Here is a 25,771-nt window from a genome sequence, read left to right as displayed (position 1 = left end):
GAGCTCAGGCTCTTTGCCTTCATTAACCCCTGTAATGAGGCCAGAGACAGTGGGGCAGGATGTATACCTACATCTCCACAGCCCATTTCTTACCTCTCTCTCTCTCTCTTTGTCTCTAATCGTTCTCGAGGATTGCAGCAGCCTACAAGACAGTTTACATTGATTTTCTTTTTCAGAATTGCTCCTCTCTTTTTTTTTTTTCAAAAGTAGAATTGAGTTAAAAATATTGCAGCAAAAGTATGCTGAGATGAATAATGGATTATGTTTTTGGCATCTGAAGTTGGGTTAAGAGTTGCAGAGAGTCTGTTTTCAGCTATAGTTGCTTGTCCGACCTCTTTTTTCGCCTCTTCATTTATGTGTATGTGTTTGTGTATCAGTATTTGGTCGGGCTTTTCAACACTATTGCTGATAACTAAGCTTTGGTTTTGATACCAAAAACTATACTGTTTGTGGAACTGATGATGCTAATGAGATGGTGATAGAGAAGATACAACATATAAAAGGCTGTGAATATGTATCTTTGAGCATCTGATATGTCCCATATACTCAGTTTGCCCACTGAGAGCTTACTCTGCTGTGACCATTTCGGATATCATATTTCTGTAATACGAGCAACTGAGTGAGGAAGAATATATCAAGTTCCACCCCCACCGCTACACTGTTTGTCCCACTGTCTCAGGTCTCACTGTATGTGATCGGTGGTATTTTTAGCTCCACCCCCCTCTCCTTTGGGGTTACCACAACTTCATATTTCTCAGCAAGCTCTTCAATTTGTCCAGTTTCTATGATGATTTGATCTAGTTGCCTAGGAACGAGCGGAACGACGATGTCCCACAGTAACGCAGCGCGGGATGGTGCGGCTGGATTGTTCTGATCAAGAAGATAGACGGCCCGTAAGTGGCTTAGGACACGGACATGGCTGGCCTATTAATACATCTAAGCTCTGTTTACACACAGACACAAACACAGACATGCACACACACACACACCTTTATGTGGGACCCCAGCTGTCGGCCTTGAGTTGTGCAAGGCTCACGCATACTTAGGCACCAATAGCGACACACACTCTTTTTAATGGACTCATCTAGATTTCTGCTCATGCATCACTAGCCATTAACTGCAGGCAATTATCAACCAGTGCATGAAGCGATGCCACTTAGTCATCCCTAAGGTTGGTTGCGTTCTGTGTTTGAGTTTCTCATTAATAAACTCTTTTCGTATGTATCTCAGTGGGTCGAGCAAGGGCAAGAGGTTTGATTCCCACATTGACCATCCATGCTAAAAATACAGGGCTCAGAGAAAACAATGTAAAAACTTATGAAAAGGGTTAAAAGGGTCAGTTCATCCAAATGACCAACAGCATATTTTCTCAATTTTGGTTTTATTTGCTCCAGTTTTGATCAGAAATTACCATTAAAGGGGTACTCTGGTGATTTAAAATTCAAATTGAAGCAGCAGAGGCCCATACTAGAGACTTTTTAGTCTCTGGGTCAAGCTCAAAAAACACTGTATCACGAAACTTCCTTAATGCAATTCAACAGCTTTTTTTATAAACCCCCCCTCCCTCTGCATCCTAAAAGCTCACATCTTATACATTTTAAGTCTCAAAGCCATCATCAGGCTTATTTTCTGAAGCTTTGGATTGCTAACTCTTGGACCACAGAAGACATCATACAATTTTTGTCACAGAGTAGTACTCCTAAAGATAAGTCAAAAGAGCACCCCTTTGAAAAAATATTTAATCTTGTTCCAAAAACAATGTCCAACCAGTTGAAACATGCTATAAGCAGTTTTCATTGAAACTGAAGACATTGCTTTTTGAAAGATGCAGGTATTTTTGTAATCTAGGTGAACATTTTAACTTTGGAGTTAACCGAATCACCATTGCAATCAAGACTACAAAGGTGGGACTTATTACAGCACGTGTCATCACAGTTACTATCCTTTCCTGTTGCAACTGTTGTTCCAGTTCTGTTGTGCAGTTTGTCTGTGTATTAGCTATATTATCTGGATTTTTGAGATTTCTCCTATCGACATATCAAATGATTTACTTTTTTTGTTTGGCTGATGCACCTGATGCAACTCTTTGGAGTTGTTTTTTTTGCCTCATGTTGCTTGACAAACTCTGAAGTACTGATTGTCATTATGCTGCTACTTGGCATCCAGCTTAATACGATCTTTATAACAACATTTCAAATTGTAAACAAGTTACCTCAGAGTTCATGTCCTTTTCTGTATTATTTACAGTACTTTGTCTACCTCTTTTCAATATGAGTCATAGTACTCATAGTACTGTGGCATGTTTTCATAATTCAATGGCACATGTTAAATAGAGGCTACATGTAGGAGAAGAGTGTGGATGAACCACTTGTTCACTATCTGCAGTGCAGCTCTCACTTCTCAAACCGCATTGTAGGCCTGTTCTTCTCCTTGTTGGCAAGGCTGAAGAGCTTTTAATATCCTTTTATCTCCCTCTTCTGCTTCCTCTGCAGCCGCCTTCTCTCTGTCTCCCATTTACTTTTCTCTCCACCTATACTGTTTCTGCTTCTCTCTCTCTCTCTGTGCATAATTCTTTCTCCTGTTATACAATGTTTGTTTTTCCTCCTGTCAACACATTTGCATCCTCAACTCATCCCTGCATCCTCTGATCTTCTCTTTCTCTCCTTCCTGGACATTTTTCTCTGTCTGTTTGTGGTTTCTGTCAACACGCCATTGTTTTTACGGCTGTTTAGTCCTCATTTAATTAGCACACTCGGCATGCACCCCCAAATCCAAGAGCTGTAACATATGGCATCTCTCTCCCCCAGTCCCCACTCTCTGTCTCTCCCTCCTTCCCCCCTCTCCCCCTTTTCTCTGTCACTCTGTGTATCCCTCTACACTCACTCCTTCTTCATTTTTTAATTTTTAATTTTCTTTATTCTCTTTGGTCTGTATCCAGCTCTGCAGGGACTGCACAGAGGGTCCTACAGCAACATCACTTGAAAAAAATGTCATATTATGAAGAGCAGGGATTATGCTCTGCTCATATGCAAAGCATTAGGCTGTTTTTTAATCTTTATTTGATGGATTGTATGTCGATGATGTCACTTTTTGTTCTGCATAGGAGGATTGTGGGAAGCAAAGTCCATTTCCTCCTGCTGATCTGCTGAGTCACAGTTACTCAGCACAGCACTGTGTGTGTGTGTGTGCGTGTGTGTGTAGGTTTGTGTGTGAGTGTGTGCCATGCAGTAGTATACAGTATTGTATATGTATTTGCTACTATACAGTTACGATACATTTTCAGTAAATGGCATGTAGAGCATTCGTCGGCAGAAATCTTATGCTTTAACTGCTGTTATTATGTGGAAACAGCTTGTTTAACTGTATTTTTCTGTCTGTGTGTGTCTCAGTCATTTAGCTTGATACTGTGTCTACCGGCTGAGAGTGATTGTGGCAGATTGGAGGGCTGTCTGTTGTCAGAGGATCTGCTGCCAAATTAGGATCGATGGCAGACGTTTCCAGCACTGGCAGACTGTTGAAAAGTCACACCCCAACTTTATCACACACACACACACACACAGACATGCACACACACACACACGCACACACACACACACACACACACACACACACACACACACACACACTGTCTGACTCATGCACTTCCTGACTTACTCACTCTCTAATCTCTCTCAAGTAAATCTGCATTTGAAAGGTTCTGTCCCTGCTTCATGCTGCTTAAAGAGTGGGACCAGCAGCATATCTCTTAACTGCCAGAGGTTTTATCCAGTCATGACTGGGTGAAGGGAGTCACTGAGAAGCCAGGTTGTAAACATTAGAAGGACCAACACGTCCCCAAGCCGATTGGAAGGCAGGATTGTTGTGCGTTGCTAACAAATACGTTAGAGGCACCATCTTAGAATTAAAATTTAATGTAAACTGTGTCCCGTGTTGATACAAAGTACTCTGCGCCATTTTGAACTAACAAAAGTAACTGCATCATCAAATTTAAAAAGCACCCCAAAGAGCCATTTCATTGTTTTTCCAGTGATTTATTGTTTTCTTCTTTTCTGAGCTCAGAGCCATCAAACCACTTTCCAAAATATGAGTATAGATTCTCTGTTTTGAAAGTATTGAAGTAGTAATCCTTCACTTTGCCACAAACTGGGCTTTCACATTTGATGAAGATGACAAATTAAAACAAAAGACAATATGACCACAAAACATTATTACACCAAATAAGGTAATGTTTCATGTTTTCTAGGTTATATATACAGCATATATATAATATAAAACATATATGATATAAATATATATTCTTTTGTTTGTCAAAAAGTAATTCACAGATTAAGTCAAGTCATGTTGAATCAGTTTTATATGTATAGACCAAAATCATAAAGAGTTAAAATCTTACCATATTTCAGAGCTGGCCTTTGTTGTAGTCTTATATTGAAGTAAGTAAACTAACAAACTAACTTAAAAAGTATACTGAATCACTCACTAATCAACCAACTACCTGACTTTTGGTTCTCTCTATATTTATCACCTAAATCATTACTGGATAATAACATCTTTTATTGCAAGTTTCTGGCCATGTACACACTTCATATGTGAATCATGGCCCACACAATTTATTTTAATACAGACTACATCAAATTCTAGTTATATTTCTCAAACCCAATTACTGTAGGTCTTAGGACCTCTTCAGGTTAGTTTTGGCTGCTTCTTGCCCATTTAACAGATCCTAGAATTGCCCATGTATGTCATAAACACTCTTACTCACTCACTCACTTACACTGTGTACATTGTCTGTCAATACCCGCTCTAGAAACACGTGTACTAACATGTTTGGCTCCTTAATTCAGCACACTCCTTATACATTTGTATGCACGCTTAGGCTCACTCACACACACACACACACACACCAGTGCACGCACACTCATGCTTGAAAATTGATTTAAGCCTACAGATTAAAGGGGGAAAGAGATCAATAAGGGGGAGATGAAAGGAAACAAGTGAAGGACTGGGTGATTTGGGTAAGAGAAAAGAGGGAGAGTCAGATAAAGCAAGACGGGATGAGATAAATTGACAAATCAGATGTTTATGGCGACAAGAGAGATGAGGTTGAGATGAGAGAAAAGGCTGAGGGTAATGAAATGCGTGTTGTGATGCTATATCGTGTCAGATTTATGTCCTTCAGGGAATATGTCCTTATGTCATTTTTTATTCAGTTCCCTTTACACACATGAAGGACAGGAAAAGGCACTCACAGTCAGAGAAACAGACAGATAGAGTTCCAAAAGAAAGTTTGCTATGCCCCTGTGGAGTGCAGAAGCTGTTACATAAGTTGTTATGCAACAGAGCAGCCAGCCAGCCAGCCAGGCAGTCTGCTGCACCGGTTTGAGGTGAACGCAGTAACACCAGTGCCAACTCAGCCCGCTGCACAGCTAATTGGCCTCATGTCACCGCTGCTCTCTTTCCCTCTATTTGTTTTTTATCTTTCTAACTTCCCGGTCCTCTCTGTCATATCCCATCCCCTGTCAGCTGTCTGATGAAACTGGGCAGTGCGCAGTGTGCTGATTGAGGCAGTGTGAGGTCATGCGGTGTCTGACTTCTTCTTTGGGACACAGATGGTTTTATCCTTCTCTCTTGCCTCTTTCAGATCGATTTCAGTCCACCTTTCCCCATGTCAGCTGGTGTGGCTCTTTGAGTGCCTATTTCTGTGTCTCGAGGAGAGGGGAGATTTATTTTAAATTCCCCTAGAGAGGAAGAAAATGCATTTTGGCTGTTTCATTTCGAGAATGAGACGGAAAGGGGTTTTGTGCCTTTTGGGATTTTAACTGTAATACCCCCAGTACCAGGTGACAGCCTTTTTAAGTCCTGTGCCCAGGTTTGATTGGTCTACCTACTACAACATGACTCTTAGTTAATATAAAATGTCATGTTCTTTGAGATGAATGTCAAACCTATGTAGTTATATTGATTATGATCGCACCCTTAGGCCACATACTGCATGCTATTCTGAAATCCTGATGATGTGTGTTGTAGCCTCAACATGCTGCTACTTTTAAAATATTAAGGCTTTACCAATCTGTTTCTTAGTTTTTTCATCCCTTTGCTAATTTTATTTATTCACATCAGCTGCTCTGTGTATTTGCAACAAATACTTTGCCCTTTGTGTCTCTGTCTCACTTTATCTTGCATCAATACATCCATCTGTTCCTCTGTCAGCCTGTCTCTTCAGTCTCTCTGTGTTAAGTGTTGCAGAGCTAGCACACCAGGCCCCATCGGCCAGCTGCAGTTGATTCAGCACCGTGGACAGCTCCACTGAGCTAAGCTCCCCTGGCAGAGTGCAGCGACAGCTCGTCTCTCCAAAATGTGGTCTTTCTGTGGGCAGGATTATGTTGACCTCACTGTGTCCTCTATGTTACCACTGTGAGTCTATTGTGGTGCAGCAGATTAGTGGTTGAGACTCCAATCTCTTTTTCTGTTTTTTTTTTCCCCCTGTCTGTTTGTTTCAGTCTAAGAGAATTGCCCCTCTGTTTCTTATCAGAGAAATACCAAACACACACAACAGTTAGACTGAACCACTGCAGCATTTTAAATTCTCTGTTGCTTATTCTCCAAATGTAAATACACTTACATGTGCCCACTTATACTTCAGTTAGCTCTGAGTGGCTGTCAGTAAATGCAGATAAACTCCCACTAAAAAGCGATGAGCTGACAGCTCAGTCGTCAAGTAGACCTGAAATCTGACAGGGAGACAGGAATAGCCGATCTAAATGAGCAGAGTGAGTGGTGTTGTCACTGTCGCTGTCATTTGTTCCCAGCAGCTGATTCACAGGAGCTGCTGGTGAGAACCAGACAGACTGTTTGAACACAAAAAGCTAAGATTTCGCACCACCAGGTTACTCAGAAGGTGGTGTGTGTGTGTGTGTGTGTATGTCCTTACAAAATAATAACTAAGATTGTATAGGATTATATGCCAATGTGTTTCTGTCCTCTCATAAAAAGTGAGATCAGATAGTATGTTTATTGTGTCCCTGTAGGCTTGTTGTACTATTACAGCTGTTGCTTTCATTCAACACATTTCCCCATGTGTCCTGAACTAATTATCTGCACAGCAGCTCCACAGTCATCCCTCATGACATGCCCCAAACAAAGAGGCACTCAGATATTATCGACCAAAAGTATTGCTCTGCAGAGACCTAGATTTAAAATGTTTAAATCTGCCTGCTGCTGTTGTCGGCTGACTCAAATAACAACACATTTTTTAAGTCCCTCCGTGTTCCACGTGTTGGTAATTGAGCATCTAGGTTGTAGACAAAATGTTTACCTCTTTACCATTGCTTTTCTTTACATAAAATACTCTCTGCCTCACTTTATTTCTCTAGAGTTGGATCCAAATACTATAGTTTCTGGAATTTCTGCTGCATTTTGAAGCCAAACTGACTGTCTACAACTCCAGAAAAGTGGACATTTAGTATCTCTATCACCCTTCTTTCCTGGTATATACTGTTATTCTTGTTGCCAGGAATGGCTTATCAGTCTCTCCACATCATGAGGCTATTAAACAGTGCCACCCTGTGGTGTAAGTGATTTGTCTGTCTCATTACATTGCTGCAAAGGTAGATCACAAACTGAGATTATATGAGTTGAAACATGGTATCTGACCAAAACCAGCAGGTGGTCTGAATGTGTTTTGTATTTAACCTTAAAGTAGGAGAAGAAGAACAAAGAAAGTATGAAGAGGAGGAGTGCTGATGTGAAAGGGAGAAACTGACACTCTAGTCAGTGTTTGGTGCATCTACACTAGGTGGCGTAGTGAGAACATGAATGAGTTTACTGAGAAATATTAATGTGGAACAATCATTTGTTGTATAAGGAGGGGATGATGGTAGCATTGAGATTCTTCTAAGAGTCACACCTCATCATGCAGTAATGTATTTTTGTAAAAGCCTTTCTATGAAATTCTAGATTTACTGTTTTGTAACCTCTTGAAAATATCAAACACTGTCCTTTTTCCCCTTTTTGTTATGTTTAGTACCTTGATAAATAATAAACTGTCCTGTCAGTCATGGTGGCAGTGGACAATAAGAGAAGGGGATTGATGTTTGTCACATATATGAGATGTGACACATGCAGTGCACTTGTTAACCTTCTACCTCACTGCTGGAGTCTTGGTTTTGTTTTGCTCTAAACCAAAAATAATGCCTGAATACACTTGATTACAGAAATTTAAAGATCCAGTTTAATGTGAGGTAGCGCTTCAATCATTGTCACCCAGTCTTAAAGCCCATTTCTCACTGTAATCAATAAAGATGCATGAGAGGTTGTGAAATTTGCCAATTTCCACACTCCTCTGCTCTTTCCTCATCATCTTATTTCAGTCCCTCTTTTTCATCTGTTTGTTTCTGCCTGTGCTTGTTTTAGCGGTAGATGTTGTGTAACTGCACTGGTTCTATGTGAGAGTGGAGCCAGAGACATCAAAGCAGCTGGTTTTGTCACTGGGAAGAAGGGCTCAGAGCAGCAGTCAGGAATAGATCTCCTCCTCTATTGCTCTTTTCCCTCTGTCTGTCAGCTTCCTCTCTAAGTCGGAGGATATGGTGAGCTGGTTTCATCTGTGACTTTTTTTTTTTTCACCTTTACCAGCTCCCTTCCTTTCCGTTCCATCATGTATTCGTCCTTCTGTCTTTTCCGAGACTTTCAGGAGAGCTCTTCTTCTTAACATCATCTTTTTTGAACAGGAGATGTCATATGAGTATTTCAGTATAAACCATGTGCCACTTTTGTGTGCTTGTGCGTGGATTTGCGTGAATGACACAGTTCTGCAGAGTATCGTGCCCATAGTAGATAAAATATGAATGATCGAGCTCTCTATCACAGTGCGCACGGCATGCTATCAGGGGGGTAGTGAGAGTCAGTGGCACGCACCAGCCATGCCTGGAGGGCATTATCACCATGGCAACCATACTTTTCACACCCTTCTCAGTATACAGTACAGTATGTGTTTGTGGGTTGCTCCATAGTAGTTTACCCTCAGCTTAAAGGTGCCCTCAGAGAAGACTGCCCTTCTTTCCCTTCTGTTTCCTTTTCCTGTCCTCATCACATACTCTCATACTCTGCATGTGTTCTTTCTTCCCTCTTTACCTGACATTTCTGGTGCGCTACAGTTTCTATCTCTGGATAAGCGGCTTCAAAGGGCCTCATTTTAGCAATCTCCTCTTACTCCAGCAGCAGCAGCAGCTGCAGCAGTCCTTGCCTGAGGACGCATAGCCAGACTGACTCAGACCAACAAACACACATCCAACAGAAATCCTCTTTGACAGGAGTGTCTCGAGAAAAAACATCCAAAAATGTATTTATTGGAAGCAAAAACCCATGGGCCTTTCAGACAAAAACAACACTTCTATAAAGTAGATTTATTGTATCATTACAGGGATGATTATTTGATTAATTGATTAGTTGGTTAGCAAGAAATTACAACAAATTTGATAATTGATATTTCTCAAGCAAAAATACAAAATATTTGCCAGCTCCAGCTTCTCAAATGTGAGAATTTTCTTATTTGCTCTGTTTTATATCACTGTAAATTTAATGAATATGAGTGCTGGCCTGTTGGTTGGTCAAAACAAAAACATTTCATAGAATAAACAGTTAACTGATGAACTTTTTTTGTAAAGCTTCAGAGAGGTGTTTAGATAACACCATATAAGACCACATGTAGTGGATTTCTTCATATTGTTAGATGAACCATTTATTTTGTTTACTCTCTGGTGATCATCCGGTCTGTTTAAGTGTGATAATGTTGTTAGCTAACACGTTAGCATTCTTTAAAAAGTTTATACCAGTCTTTGTGGTTAAAAAGTAGACGTACAGATGTACTGTACACTGTAAAACATCATACAGGAATTCAGTGGAATCAACTAATACTTTGTCATTAACGCAACTTAAATATATAAATTTTATAATTTTAGTTAATTCAACCTAAAATTTCTAGTTTTTATTTCAGCACCATTTCAGAACTCATATTTATAAGTTCCTTTGACTTGAAGTCCTTTGACTTGAAATGATGAGTTGAATGAATGTGAAGCTGCTAATTCACTCAACTCATTAAATTAAGTTTCTAAAGAAAAATTATCAACATATTAGCAAATTTCCCAGCATGTATTGTTTGAGAATTAAAATTCTCCAAAGACTTCTCTTTTTTGTAGTTTGAAGAAAAAATATATGATGGAAACTTGCTGCGTGTCTTTAATACACGTAAGTGATTGTTTCTTCTCATAATAATGAAAACAATGCAAACCCTGATGAAGGTTAGCATTGAATTGAGTGCCTACCCCCGTACACTCTAATAATAATAACATCACCGAGATCAGCATTGCACATTGTCTTTGTGCTGATGCCTCAGAGCAACAGAAGCATTTATAGCTCTTTGTTCTTTGTTTGAATGAAATTAAATTTAATCTGAATTAGATTTACAATGTCAAACAACAACCTGACCGGTTCAATAAATTAACAGAAGACAAGGGTTTATACAACATGCTATATTTTGAAATGTTTGGTGGTGTTAAAAGAAGTATTGGTATTCAGTACTTCAGTTAAAATTTTAAGGCAGTCATTTCACTCATATTTTTAATTTGAAACAACAAATTACATTTTACAGTGTATCAAAGAGCTACTTTGAGTTTCTGACACCTTAAACTTAGAATATAGACTTTTACTCCATTCACTACATTTCAGACAGTAATGATATCTCACAGCTATCGTTACTGTACTTGTTTGGCAAGGCATGCTGGTATCAAACAAATCCTCAATCCTAAATGAGAAAATAAATAAACTAAAAAATAAATAAATAAACTAAATAAAATAACTGAACTATTTATGGCTTTTACCGGGGCTTCAACTAACTGTTGTTTTAAATATCAATTCATCTGTGGGTTTTTTCCTTTTATTAATAAATGAATTCATGAATAGTTAGAAATGCTCAACACAATGTGACATATTCAAATTGCCTGGTTTACTGAAGGGGAACCTGTATATGAATTTGTGGAATTTAGAAGAAAAGAACAGCTAACAACAACATAATCTAATACTTTCTACACTTTGACAAGTAAAATGACTGCACTCAGTGGACAGAGTACAACAGACACAATAATTATACAGTAGCAAGTAATATAAAAATGATATAAAGATGAAAATAATGTGAAATTACAGTGAAATAAGAAAAGAGGTAAAAGAGGTCATGTCTACCTGTCAGCACTGACACTCTGGGGAAATGTTAACGGCGCCAGCATCTGTATCACAGCCATCTTGTTCTCGCTCCTGAAATAATCACCAACACACTATCAGGGGATATTAGGGAACAAAGCAATATGCACCCTGTTATGAAACTAGAATAATATCACTTCTTCACACACACATACACACACACCCAAAAGTATCCATGTGTGCCTGTGCAGACACGTGTATCTTCGAGTGATGTGTGGCTGAATGCGCACACACACACACACACACACACACACACACACACACACAGATGCAGAGCCTTGATTTGAAAAGGAAAACGATCCATTCACCACAGAGAGTCTGTCTCAGATTTAACTTGTTGTTTGTCTCCCCGTTGGCAAATTTGGAGACTATGGGGGGTGAAATAGGGTGGCTCCCATCTCCCCTCATACACACACACACACACACATACACACACACACGCACACACACACTCAGAATGGCCCCTTCGCTGTCGATAATGCTGTTACATCAGCTGTGACTTTCTTTTGGGCTGTTGATCGGTAGCTAATAGGAATCTAAATGGATTCTTGGATCTTAATTGCCATGAAAATGCAATAACGGTAGCTTTGTGTTTATGTGTTAACTCCAGGCGGTGCTAGACGTGCGTGCAGCCTAAATTGCAATAGCTCTTAATAGGTTTTTGGTGGGAGATTTGTCATAGTGGATGAATGAGCTATTGTCTTCCCGTAAATCCCTTTCTGACTGTACCGTTGCCTATAGTGAAATATAACTTGGAATATTGATGGTTTGGGATTGAAATATCGGCCTGTGGGGTGTAATGAAAGTTGTCTGAGTAAATCATGGATAGTTTAGATCAGGTATAGAATTAGCTGTCGACTAAATCAAATAGAAAATAATGAACAGCAGAGTATTTAGTAACGTATTCATCACAATGAACACCCTATGGCTGAGAGTACTTCCTGCCAGACAGGTATGGGTGAGTTTACAGATCAAAAAACTTGTCCTGTGTAGACAGAATGAAAAGACCATAAGTTGAAGATTTGTGAATTGGCACCTGTACACAAAATAATTAAGATTCTGCAGACCTTCTCACCAAAAACCTGTCTTCTTTAATGTTCTAGTTCCTGTTTCGTCGCCTTTAGTGACTCAATTTTCAAATTTTGGCATTTTTTAAAATCACTTTGATATTAGCTTCACAGTATAATCTGTAAAAGAATGACAGTGACTCATTAAGACAGTGGCTGTTTTTCTGTGAGTCACATATAGACTTAGTCAGCTCTACTTATTCAACATTAATCTCTTCTTTCAATGTTCTGCCTCCCTCCCTCTCTCTCATAACACTTGCTATCTCTCCTGTAAGTCATATATGCGCTCTCTCTCTTTTGTCTTTGTTTCATCTCTTCTGCTATTCATTGCTATTTATAGGATGCTGGTCTTTTGGGGGGGGGGAGGGGAGGGTGGGGACAAACCTCCCCACTTTCTTCTCTGGAAGTCTGGTGCACGTGCTGCAGCGCCTCAGAAAATCAGTGAGTCAGCGAGGTCTCATTATAGTCGCTGATATACTGATTAACTGCAGAAACAAAACAGTGCTGTAGCTCAGGGACTTGTCAGGCGTGCGCACAGATATTCACAGACACTGATGAACAAACAAAAACACGTACAAACAGACACATCCCTGGTTGTCCTGATCCGTCTCCTGGGGCTCGGCGTATGTGCCTTTTCACCTGAGCTCAGGAAGGGAAAGTCAATTTTGTGAACACTGTGAAGTGCAGAGCAGAACAGAGTATGTGTGGTGTCTTCTACAGGATGCTTTGTGTATATGTGGTTGCCTAGAAGTAAAGAATTCATTTAAAAATCCACAGACAGGCTAGGAATCAGGTGTTGCAAAAATCTGTCTTTTTTCCCCAAACAAAAGGTGCCCTTGAGTAAGACATTTAGCCCCTTAACAGCAAAAAGCTGTCATTGCTCTTAGCAGCTTCCAGAGGTCAATGTCTGGATAAATAAAGGTTTCACTCCTCTGTGTGTGTCTTTTTTTTTTCCCCAGGTGGCATGTCTGCAAGACTTCTTTGGAGACGAGGACATTTTTGTGGCGTGTGGACCAGAGAAGTTTCGCTACCAAGATGACTTGATGCTGGATGAGAGTGGTGAGGCGACTAGTAGATTCTCTGACATTTCCATGCTGACATTTCATATTAGAGTGTTCAGTCTGACCCTCTTATGTTCTCCTCCTTTCCTTTCGTCCTTTCATTCCTGCTCCCAGCTGTGTTTCCTGATCGTTTAAAAGTTGTTGTTGTTTTTTTTTTGTATGTTCTATTTGCTATGGCTGAGCAACTTATCATTTAATACAATCACGCTGTGATAAAATAGGAGCTACACAAATCTGTTGTCTCTATAATTCTACAAATTAGGGAATGATTAGTTTTTAATTACTAGCTTAACAATTTGGCTATTTAAAGGTTGTCCAAAAAGAGCTAATTTGGAGAAATACACTGCTAAAACACTCTAAAGGTTAATGGACAGTTTAATTGAAGCAAAGCACCTCTTGTAATTGACATAATTATAAGGTTGCTAATTTCGCTCTTAACTTAGACATGATATCCGACATCTTTTCTACCTCCTGTTTACATGCACAAGCACCAATGTGCTACAGCTGATGAATATGACTACGCACATTTTGGAAAAAGGAGTTCAGGCTTTTCTAGGGTGCTGGTGTGCAAATATTTTAAACCCTCATCAATGGTTAAACTTTATTTACCCACATCCTGTTTGAGGAAAACTTCATGAATTGAACTAAGTTGAATTCATATTGCTCTTTTTTCTTCAGACTACAAGCAGAGCACAAAATGACATCTGTGAATTTGCCTCGCACATGGACCAGTAGTAGACCAGTATGAAAAGTAGCCATGGTTTCAAATGAATATGTTACCAAATAGTCATATCAAAATCAAATGAATGTCTTGAGATTCAGTGTTCATTTTGTCCATATCAGCTTTCTGTTCATTAGTCAGAATATAGATCTTTCCTTTTTTACTGGTAAAACAAAATCTTTATTTTCTTTCTGACTTGTTTCCTGTCTTTCTCTGTACTTTCCCCCCATTCATCATGTCTTTGCACTTTACACAGTGTCCCCCTGTCTTCCCTGTATAACACATTTCCTTGGCTCAGGTGGCAAAGGATTGTGTAGGCTGTCCAGTTCATTACGCTCCATGGTTTCTTGCCTCTCCTCTCCTCCTCTCAGAACGACTCTCCTGCACTTAAGCCATCGTCTAACCTATTGCACAATTCTTCCTCTTCCTCCTCTCTTCCTGTCCCCTCTGCGGTCTACTGAGGATACGTTGGCACTTCTGTTCTCACTTCACCCATCTGTGTTTCGCTGTCTCTCTCCCCCTTCTCCATTGCTGTCTGAAGACTCCTGCCATTTAGCACTCATCTGCATTCGCAGCCTCTCATCTTCCTGTCTCCCGTGAATGAGTGTTTGCTGGCTTTTGTTCAAAGGTTTATTAAATTCATTTGTTTCCCTTGTATCCCTTCATCCCTTCATAATAGCCATCCCACCTGGGTCGCCAACCTCCACCTCCTTCCCCCTTTTGTTGCTCTTTCTCTTTTTTCCTCCCTCTCTTCCCACCCTACTCTCCTTTCATTTGAAAAATATAATGGCTATCTGTTACATTAGCCAGTTCCCCTTTCGTAACCTTCTTTACTCTTGAAAGAGAGACGATCCTCGTACATGTATCAAGGCGTTTAAAAGACCATGTTTCCGGGGTATCTGCATTTTTATTAGTTACTGATGATAGTCCCTCATAAGAGGTTTGTCGTAGTAACCAGCTGCAGCTAAGAAGTGGAGCACCTCTTATGGTCAGCCATTTATGCTTAAAGTATACTTTCCTTATCCATGTAAGGGTCTGCATGATGTAATATCATCATCTGGTCTTGTTTGCGAGGACTGTGTGCACAGACTATACATGAACACGTCTGCCATTCGGCATTCTTTTTTTGCTGAATTTGGGAAGACAACCAGTGTGTCTTTTATGGCCCTCAGTGTCTCATAATCCACTTTAATCATTGCATGCTGTTCATTTGTCAATAGGGGCTCCTCACCAACTCATTAAGTAAGAAAAACATTGCATGATTGTGTCTTATTTGCCTGGTTTTTGGCTCCAGGGCTGAATTTTACTTCCACTGAAATCTGTTTTTAAGACTCAAAATAGGCCGTGCAGTTGCTGGAGTGTGTTTCATGTCGACTCAGTAACATGTAGTTGAAAAAAGTAGGTTCAGAAATTTCGAGATGTGGCGAGTTACCAACGTATTCTAAACACTCTTCATGGTTTGCTTATTGGTCTAGTTGCTCAGGCATTTCTTAGCGGATGATTTAGACTTGATGTGTGACAGATATGACCCCTTAATAGACATCTAATAAGCTGTTAATAGCATATTATGGAGAAATCTGTTTTGTTTTAACTTAATAATCAAACAGCAAAATGTGTTATTTTGAAATAAGCAGTTTGAGAACAGTTGTAAAAAAACATCTTACATTTAAAGAAAGTATCAGCTAGTCTCCTCATATATCTTTATTTTCTTTCTTCTTTTTCTGTTTTTGTTCCTGTGAGAGAACATTATGCTGATTTACATTCCTTCACTGGGAGCTTACTTTAACCTTAACCATAACTTCTAAATGTCTAGCCCCAACCTTAACCAAAAGCTAAGTCTTAACCTTAACCCTAAGGTAAATGCTAGATTTTTTTTCCTCAGATGTGAGGTACAATAAATCCCCAAAATGTGTCTAAGAACACATTTTTGTCCCCACACAATGTGATAAATACAGTGCAAGTACACACACATGCATTTTTTTGTTGTTCCAGAAGACAGACAACACAATTTGACACCTCTTCTTGCCCAGGGAGGCATGGAGCAAAAGGCAGAGGGCAGAAAGCACGAGGCAGAAATAGTCAGGCGGGAAAGCAGATCGAGAAACGAAACAGACAGCGAGCAGAGAGACAGTTGGAATCAGAGCTGCAGACAACTTCGCCTCCTCTCAGCATCACTATAATTATCGCCTCTGCCTCAGCTCTGGCACACTGTCATCATGTTAACACTCTGCATTGTACATTAATCACTGGGCAACAACGACTGCCGCACAAGCAAATAACACACACACACACACACACTGATAGACACACGTGCAGACAGCAGCACACACACACACATCGCTGGTCTAAAATGGTAATGAGCTATAATGGGGCTGGGTTAATGAACAGGAGAGGAGCAATGTTTTGGGGATGAATGAGGCAAGGAGGATGTGTGAGTACCATCACATGGCTCATTTATCAGGACTGTGTGTGTGTCCTGAAACATCACAGCAATAGTGTTTATGAAAGCGAGCCCAGTGAAGGTCAGAACTCATTTTTGCAGGTCACCTGAGGCTAAAACCAATTACAGCTGTTGATACATTAGTACTTTGCTGTTTTCTTGCATGACAAGAGGTCAAAGTCAGTCAAAAATATTAAAACAATAGTTGCTTAGGGACCCATACAATTTAAAATTTTGGTCTGTTAAGATGCTACTGCGTTAAAGCTATATTACAAAACACAATATCACGTCACCACTACAGTGCATCATATTGTTTGAGTGCAGCAGTTTTCCCTTCCTTTATTTGACCAGCTGTAGCAGTCTAGTTGCTTGGATTTTGATTTAAACACTAATTTAACACTCTTTTCCCAAAACTCTTAAACAATAGGTTTGCCAATTTTTCAAGTGTCCTAAAACAACAGTCAGGTGCCCAAATAAACACTGGACACATGTTTTTCTTCCTGCTCATACTGACCAATAAGAGATTTCCTTCATAATGCACTTTTAATGTAAGTGATGGGGGACAAAATCCACAGCCCTCATTCTGTGCAAAACTGTATTTAAAAGTTTATTTGAAGCTAATAAAATCAATTCGATATCTTTCAAAGATACACTCCTTTTAGTGCCAAATTCCCTCTTTTTGTTGAACGCTGCATGTTGCAACACAAAGGGAAAAAGACTTTAACTGAAGATATCCACTTTACTTGATCAACTCAGACAGCTGAAATATCATTATTTACCTGCAGCTAAACTTTTAGATACCCATCCCTTACATTGTAAGCACATTTGGAGGGGATCTTCTAATGATCAGTATGAGCAGGAGGAATAATTACAGCAAACACAAACTGTTTCAACGTTCATTGAACCCACCCTTGAAGTTTCGGAGACTATTTAAGTAGATGAATAAATAAATGGGTTTCCAAATAACTTCTGAATACCTCTCTGTGTTTTTTGTGCTTGCAGAGTGTCGTGTGATGAAGTCGGTGACCTATGGAAAGATTTCTGGCTCTCTGAACCGAGGCTCCCCCAGGACTATCATCCAAACACGGCGCAGCAAGTCCCCAGCATCCGGTAAGACAATAAATGAAGTTCCTTTTTTCTTCTCATCTCCTTCTCCTTGTGACTGTGTTTGTCTGTGTATCCTTGCATTTGTGTGTATTTGCATGAAGAGTGCGCACAGTGTCTCACACCTGATGGACACAGTATCCTAATACTTCCTCATATGATTGCTTAGTATTTTCCAGCTCATTACTCAATCAGTGTTGCAGCAAATGAAAACAGTATGAATAAACACTGCAATGAAATCAGAGCTCTGCGGAGTGTCTGGTGGTGTTTACCGTGTGTGTGTGTGTGTGTGTGCGTGCATGCGCATGCATGCGCGTACGATTTGTGTTTCGTTGCATGCAGAGTATGAATTCAAATGAGAATGATTTCACAAGGGAGTGGAGAAATAGGCAAACGGAGGGATGAGAGAGGTAAAAAAAAAAAAGGGAAAAAAATGGGGAGCTGGTGTGAAGATGAGAGGGAAAAAAGAGGGAAGGGGATTGGTGACTCAATCCTGCAGCTCCACACAAGCCGTTCTTCACCTGACATACTAATGAAATGTCATAAAATGGTGAGAGCTTGCACCGGTACCTGCCGCATTGTTTGTGCCTGATAATGATGCTCATATAAATGTCTCAAAAAACCCTTTTGAGGCTACAACGAAGCACAAAAAAATGAGTATTAATTCTAACGACCGAATGCACTGAGATTCATTCATTAATGCGTGCACCAGTTTGCGTGTGCCAAACATTCAGTCTGGCTCCAAGCTGTTGAGGACTTGGTGATTAGTTTGGAACTTCAACAAATGTCACGTTGTTCTTTTTCGTGATTGCACAGCGTGAGCTTTGGCTGTGTGTAAAACACCTAGTTATGTAACAGCGCACTTGACTTTTCATCCTAGGTGTTATTATTTTGTGATTTTGCTGTCTTATTGGGTTTGGGATGATTCGACGGGATGATGCAACACACAGAAACTCCCCAGAAAGAAGTGGTTCTACCTGCTGTTGAAGCACGGAAGAATGCACGGACACATGTTTATTGTTTTTAATCTCAAAACAGCTATGTATCATTTCAGAATGGAAAACCAGCCGTTGTTAATAGGCGTATGCTTTGTGTTGAGCTGATGGGGAACAGCTGGGGTGAACAGAGAAAGTTCTGGATGCTGATGGCAAGGAAACTTTGGGGAAAAGGTTATGAGAGTGAGTCATACACTATCTGATCTTGTTGGCTGAGGCAGTCTGGAAAGGAAGATGTGTACTAGTGTGTGTGTGTGTGTGTGAGAGAGAGAGAAAACAAGAGACCGAGACGGGGAGGGGGGAGACTGACTCGTCTTGGTTGCCATGGAGACATAGCACAGTAGGAGCATGTAGCTACAGACATAATAGCCTGTGACACCCATATATGGCACCAACTTCCTGTGAAACGGCCTGCAGTGGAGCTGACTGACGCTCGGTCCTCGCTGGAACCCTGAGTCAGACCATCTCGGCGTTTTCACTTCTGAGAAATGTTCCCCTTCTGGCACTGCTTCTGCCATTTAACATCATCAAATGTTCCCATATCGCTGTTGACTGTTTTGCTGTTTTGTACTGCACTGTACTCATTCCCTAAAACATCATCAATTTCTACCAGCAGAGTTAAGAGTGGAGTGATATGACAAATAATTGATGGATCCGCTGTTTGACCCTAACTTGTACTGACTGTTTTTACTCAGGGTTTTTTTTTTTTCCACTTTAAAAGCACACCATGCCCACCTCCCTTGAGGACATTTTGTCCAAGAATGCTAATAGTGAACAGCAGTTGATTGATTCTGTGTGCTGTATCACATGGCTTATATGCAGTAGGCGCCCATTCTGTTGTTATTATGTGTTAATAAGAAGGCCTAACAGTTCAGTCTCACCACTGATAATGAAAATGAAAAGAAGCTGGAGCAAATTATTTTATATTATGATAGTGTTGGGATGGTGAGTATCACTGGTTGTGGAGTTTTTAATCACTGAGGTGTATCTGTCAGAATACATAAGAAGATGTCTCATATGGTTTTTTAGTACTTGGCTTGAAGGCTGTACAAGTTTACACTTGGTAAATGTTTGTAGTTTCTAGAAGAACAGACAATTATAGAAAATCGCAAACAGTTAATTAATTTCACTGAAAGTCTCAAAAACTTTGTCCACAGGGTATAAATACAACATACTGATATAATTAGTCTCAAAGAGAATTAAGTGGACTGCCAACATATAGCTCAGACAGATTATTTTTGCAGGAAAGTATTAACTTATCAATTCTGCCACTATACCAGATTTCCATGCTTGGATTAAACAGTAAGACTGCAACATATGTTCATGTACAATTACAATTAAACTAACATGTTCCAAATATGAGAAATAGCAGAAAAAAATGCCATTTTTTTCAGTGTACAGATCATCTATTTCTGTTGTGTTTCATGCAGAATTCTAAAGTAGATATGAATGTAGTAAACATCATTAAGATATTTAACCTAAAAGAAACTTTGCAAAACTATAAATATCTGACAGAAGTGAAAGATTATTGCTTATTAAACTAAGCAATCACAGTCATTTAATGTGTTGTGTTGTTAGTATTTCTGCCCATTAGTGTATCACACAGTGACAAATGTGTAAAAAGTTTCCATGTAAACTATTACATACAGTAATAAAGTATTTTACATAAACCAAGAGGGAAAAGTGTAAATTATAGGAAAACATTTCATAAGCAATTTGTGTCCAATGATGTGGAACAAAGAGGATTAAGAATCTTTTTGGTCAAATGTTTTTTCTTCAGTGTTGCTTCATCTAGACCAGATGAAAACATTGTCTCGTCTTGTCTGTTTCAGGAACATTAGCCTTCTGAGAAATAAGCCAAATCAATTCCGAAACACAGCAATAATAAACAACTTATCAGGCTGCTTCCCAGCACAGATAGAGTTTACCTCTCCTTCCTTGTTCAGAGACGTATATGTTTCATGAATCATACATTTTTATCTGATGTGTGCTTCTCAGCACTAAGAACTAATCAAATAATAATTTTGCTATAAATTAAAAGTATCAAATAATTGCCTGCTAATGAAAAAGTCACACTAAAATGAATCATTTGTTTATGAATCTAAGTCTAGCGCTGTAACAAACGATTATTGTCTTTATCGATATTATTTTCTTGATTAATCGATTAGTTGTGTGGTTAATGAAAATGGTGAAAAATGTTGATCGCTGTTTCCCTAAGCCAAAGATGACATCTTCAAAAGTTTTGTTTTGTCCTGATCAACAGTCCACACCCTGAAGATATTCAGTTTACAATCATAGAAGAATAAAGAATCCAGAAAATATTCACATTTGAGAAGCTGGAATCAGAGAATTAACTACATCTACAACTTAAGATACAAATCACGTCTCTTTCTGACTGACCATTGATGATTACAACAACTGATGAAATTTCAACTTTTCAGTACAATTGCAATCACCTTACAGTTTCAAGGTAATGTGAAAGAAATTTTTCCTTGTTAATTGAAATACCACAGTATATTGTGAGAGGTGGAGGGTGATGTGGCGTTAGGCGCTCTCACTTTTGGATATGTGTCTGTTTGTGTGTGTGTGTGTGTGTATGTGTATTGGGGGGGGCGATGAAGGCTCTTGCATGTCAGCCTGACATTGTCATCACTTGAGCTTCATTCTGTGATGATCTCACAACCCTGACTGAGTGTCTGCACATACAGACCCAAAATAATGTGAGAAAACAATTTGCACTCATAGTTTCTCTCCCTGTCTCACCATCTGTCTCTCCGGTTTCCACCGATGCCTCATGTCAGCTAAAATTAACTGCGGGGAACTGCGGATGGTGTCAGCAAGCATCACTCTGATACTTGAAGGTCTCACCTTTCAATATCTGTCACGGGTAACTCCTTATGACAGGAGAGACTTTATGCTGCGATGTGTGGGGCAGCCGACCCACAAATCAATCCCGTATTTCTCACAGAGGATCAGCTGCTGGCAGTGACACTTTCTGAACTGTGATCGTGTGATATCTGAAGCCTTTGCCACTTTTACCGCTCTATAAAATCTACTCATGAAGGGTACAAATGTAGTTTCTGAAAACTGATAAGCACAGGCAGTGTAACAAATAACAGAGACCAAACCAAATAACAGAGAGTGGAAGAAAAATAAATTCATGACCGAGGCAGTATTGATATTTGCACTAATAGCAATATAATGACATGCCTCCAGGCAGCTTTGTGTTAGTGCATTGAATTACACCCTCAAATACTTTCAACCATCATATATTTGTAATATCTGACACTGTTTTTTCTGTTTTGTAGTAGCAGTTGTCCCTCAGTATGTCATAAAGTAAAATTCCTTTACCTTTTGACAGCCCTCAGAAAACATGCATGAACTTCCATATGTTATGTTTATATTAAGAACCATCTGTGTATCATGACACGTTTCATTTCAACTATACAGTATATGTACGATGAGGTGTTGTTCTTAAAATAAACGTGTGATAATATACATGTGTGATATTGAACACATATGATAAGATCATTTCGACCGATCATTAGACTCGTTAGGGCGATTACATATTAAGTCTTATCAAGATGGAGAAGAACAAAAAATACCAACATACTGCATTCTGACAATATTAAATAGAAACTTCTGCATATGTGTGTTGTAGATTTTATTTTTGTTCACAGCTGAAGTGTTGAATGTGTTGCTTGCCAACAGCATTTTGTTTGTTTCCCATGAAAATACACATTGCTGCCGCATTAAAGAATTGTGTTGGCACTATTTAGTGTTTTGATGTTAGTGTTGCATATATTGGATTTTTAGCCACATTAGCTCTGTGGTTCTAGGAGTGGCACTCTCGGTCTGCCAGTCCACCACTTTGGTCCAGACTGAAATATTGTTGATATATATTGAGATATCAATTATTGGATGGATTGCTATGAAATTTGTTACAAATATCCACTGTCCCAAGAAGATGAATTGTAATAATTTTGGTGATCTCTTAAACTTTCATCTAGCGCCAGATAAATATGTCTAATACTTTAGTTTATAACTAAATATTTACAAAACTAATGACATTCCCATCAGCCACAGCTGTTATGTGTTTAGTGTTAATTAGTACATGTTAGCATGCTAACAGGCTAAACTAAGATGGTGAACCAACATGGTAAACATTACACCTACTAAACATCAGCATGTTGTCATTGTCATTGTGAGCATGTTAGTGTGCTGACAACCACTGTACCAAAGCACAGCCTCACAGAGTTGCTAGTATCCTGGTATTGTTGTTTTTTGCTTTTGCATTGAAAATGCTTGAATTGACAGGTAGGTGTTACTTTACTTTAACTGCAGGCTAAATAAAAATAAAGATGTGCCTGTCAGGTCATGAGTAATTTTTGCTTCATATCTACTCAGTACTCCACAATCAACAACAATTTTCTGTGAGGAAATCTCTTTTCTTTATGGAATCGTTGATCACGCAGCTGTGCAGAACCACAGTGTTTAACTCAGTAGGTGTGAAAGAAGTTGAAACACACCATCTCTTGTGGCTGCACTGGATTCTGGTCTAATTGGTAGATTGGCAGATGCTTTTGTCCAAAGCAATTTACCTCCCATACACACACACTGGGAGCAGGTTTGATGTCTTGAGCAAGACACTGAAGCCCAGGACCTACATAAGGACAGGAGGAGCAGTTGACCTATAACCACCGAGCCTATGAATGATGGCTGACCTGCTTCACCTGTTCTTTGATTTTTGGGGAAATAACACTAATTATGCAGCAGTGATGTTTCAGATTACTGAACATCTTCTAGTTTGGCCAGCTAATTGCAAGAATAAGAAAGGACGTGAGCCTTTCATGAGCATGCTGGCACTAGCTTACTGCTTTGGGTGAGCTTACAGTTCAAAAATAGCAGTTATTATTCTTGAGGATGTTTGGACCACAAACAATAGAGTCTTCAGAATCCATTGACAGGCTGCCTCCCCTTTGACCGCCCCACTTTTAGGCCTATATATCTCATTTTCTCTCCTTCTCCCCGTTTCTCTCCTAGTTCAAGTAATTTACTCTCAGCGTTATTTCCTGGCATAAGTCGCCAGATATAAAAATGTATTTTTCTCTTCTACTTTTCTATCCCTCTCCTGTGTCTATCTCTCTCTCTCTCTCTCTCCTCCTCCTCCTCTCTCTGTCCCCGGTGCGCGTCAGAGCGTGCGCAAGCAGCCTCTCCGCCTCTGAGCCGTCTGTGTACTACAGCGCTGCTCCGTCTCTCCCATTCACCACAGTTTACTATCACACAGACGGAGCGCGTACAGAGGTGCTGTTCTTCTTCCTCTTCTTCTTCTTCTTCTTCTTCTTCTTTTACCCCGCTTTTGGATTATCACTGTGTATTTCATCATGCTGGAAGTGGAAGGTAGGATCTTAAAACGACATTTCATTCGGCTTTATTTGTCATTTCCCCCCTCGACAACTTTTATCTATGCCTAGCCAGATCATGTTTGGGATGTATGCGGTTTCTTTCCGATTCGCCGGTTGCCATGGATGTGTCTTTGAGCACCATATTGCTCGACTTTGCCGTGTTGTGATTTGTAGAGTGAAGTCAATGAGAGATGTTAATGCTCGTCGTTGTGTAACCGGGAGGAGTGTCTGTCCGTGTGCGTAACGGTGATGCTGAATTTCATCAATGAAGATGCTCAGGCATTCTTTAAACAATGGCACTTTCTTCTACTGTATTTCGTTTTTTTTTTCATGGCGCGTTTGAAACAATGAAAAGAATTATGTGGCAGCCGGTGTTATTTTAGTCTGCTGTGGGCTTTATCTCCTTGTCTTGAATAATTCAGAAAGTTCTTTGATCTCAGCAGGGGAATAAACATTACGTGAAGGTTGGACGACTCCCACAGGTTTCACTTCTCTGCTGCATCAGGACAGTCTCTGAAAATGTAATTAGAGGCTACAAATGAAATGTTGTTTACATGCAGCAATTATTTAGGCTAATACAAGAAAAGATGGGAAATGGCAAAGATTATGGTAAAAAAAAAAAAAAGGACTAGGAAATGGCAGAAAACAATGAATCTGATGACATTTTTCTGAATTCTACACTGGATTATTTTTTAATTTGGATTTGTCCCCCTAAATTCTTAAGGAGGAGTCACATTTTCGGCCATATCTGAGTTACTTTAAATACCTTACCCCACCCTAGAAGTCACATTATTTATTTAACAAGAAGCTGCTGATCTACCTCCTGCCTACCTCCATATTTCTCCAGTCACTCATTGGTTGAATCTCTGTCAAGGAGTTGATTCAGCTAACAGCTGTATTCTATGATTACTGCAGTTTTATAGATCTGTTGGTCATTTAAGGCTACCTTGAGTTGACTTGAGGTGAAGCCAAGAGACAATAATCCATGTTTTCAGTATTTTTGATGCTTGACCGCACACAGGATCCGGGTGCATGTGTTAGTTAATCTAATGTTCTTGTTTAATGAGGTTATGCCGTTGGGTTTTTGCTGTGCTGCAGCTGGAAAAGTAGACCGAGCTGAGGTCAGAAGTGCATTGAATTCGAGGATCTGGTTGAAAATGAGGACAGCCTGGTGTTGTGTGTATGTTGTCTTCCAGCCATGCACATGGAACATGATGTAATTATTGGGTGGACATATGTTTTAAGGGCTCAGGTGTAACTGGCTTGTTTCAGAGAGAACAGGATTTGTATTTTGGCTAAAGTAAAAAGCAAAAAAGAGCAATGAGGACTTCAGTGCTCTTTTCTATTTTCTCTTACTCCTCCGCTTCTCCTCCTCCTCCTCCTCTGCCTCATTCATGTGAATGGATGGATGCTGAGGGCGGAAGTGTGGGCAGCTACTAGACACTCAGAAATATAACAGTTTTAGAAAACATACATTTAAAGGATTGTCTATTTCAATATTTCACTCCTCTTCGGTCTTACTCCTCTCATCCACCCTGCTCCATTTTCCATCTCTTTTCTTCCTCCAGTGAACGGGACACCGGCCAGTCAGCTGTCCACTCCTCATTCGGGAAAATCTCCCAGTCCCTCCCCGACCAGCCCGGGCAGCCTCAACCAACGCCGGGTAAGACCAGAATACACAGACACACATCCACACACACACACGCACACAAAACATTTAGTGACACT

The 25,771-nt window shown here is 39.8% G+C and overlaps 1 protein-coding gene across 4 annotated transcripts in view; it reads left to right on the top strand.

Annotated features, from left to right (window-relative positions):
* Positions 1 to 25,771, top strand: part of LOC137195682 (serine/threonine-protein kinase DCLK1-like) — a 47,891-nt gene that overhangs the window by 5,080 nt on the left and 17,040 nt on the right. For 3 of the 4 annotated variants that reach the window (XM_067608241.1, XM_067608238.1, XM_067608240.1), the window contains exons 4-6: positions 13,277 to 13,376; positions 17,542 to 17,649; positions 25,612 to 25,706. In XM_067608241.1, the coding sequence (XP_067464342.1) occupies positions 13,277 to 13,376; positions 17,542 to 17,649; positions 25,612 to 25,706 (303 nt within the window). Of the gene's footprint in view, positions 1 to 13,276; positions 13,377 to 17,541; positions 17,650 to 23,850; positions 24,039 to 25,611; positions 25,707 to 25,771 lie in introns of those variants that run through there. The other variant, XM_067608239.1, reaches the window with a different exon arrangement.

Source organism: Thunnus thynnus, chromosome 13 (genome assembly GCF_963924715.1).
Source record: "Thunnus thynnus chromosome 13, fThuThy2.1, whole genome shotgun sequence".
Lineage (NCBI taxonomy): Eukaryota > Metazoa > Chordata > Actinopteri > Scombriformes > Scombridae > Thunnus > Thunnus thynnus.
This window is presented reverse-complemented; position numbering and strand designations above follow the sequence as displayed.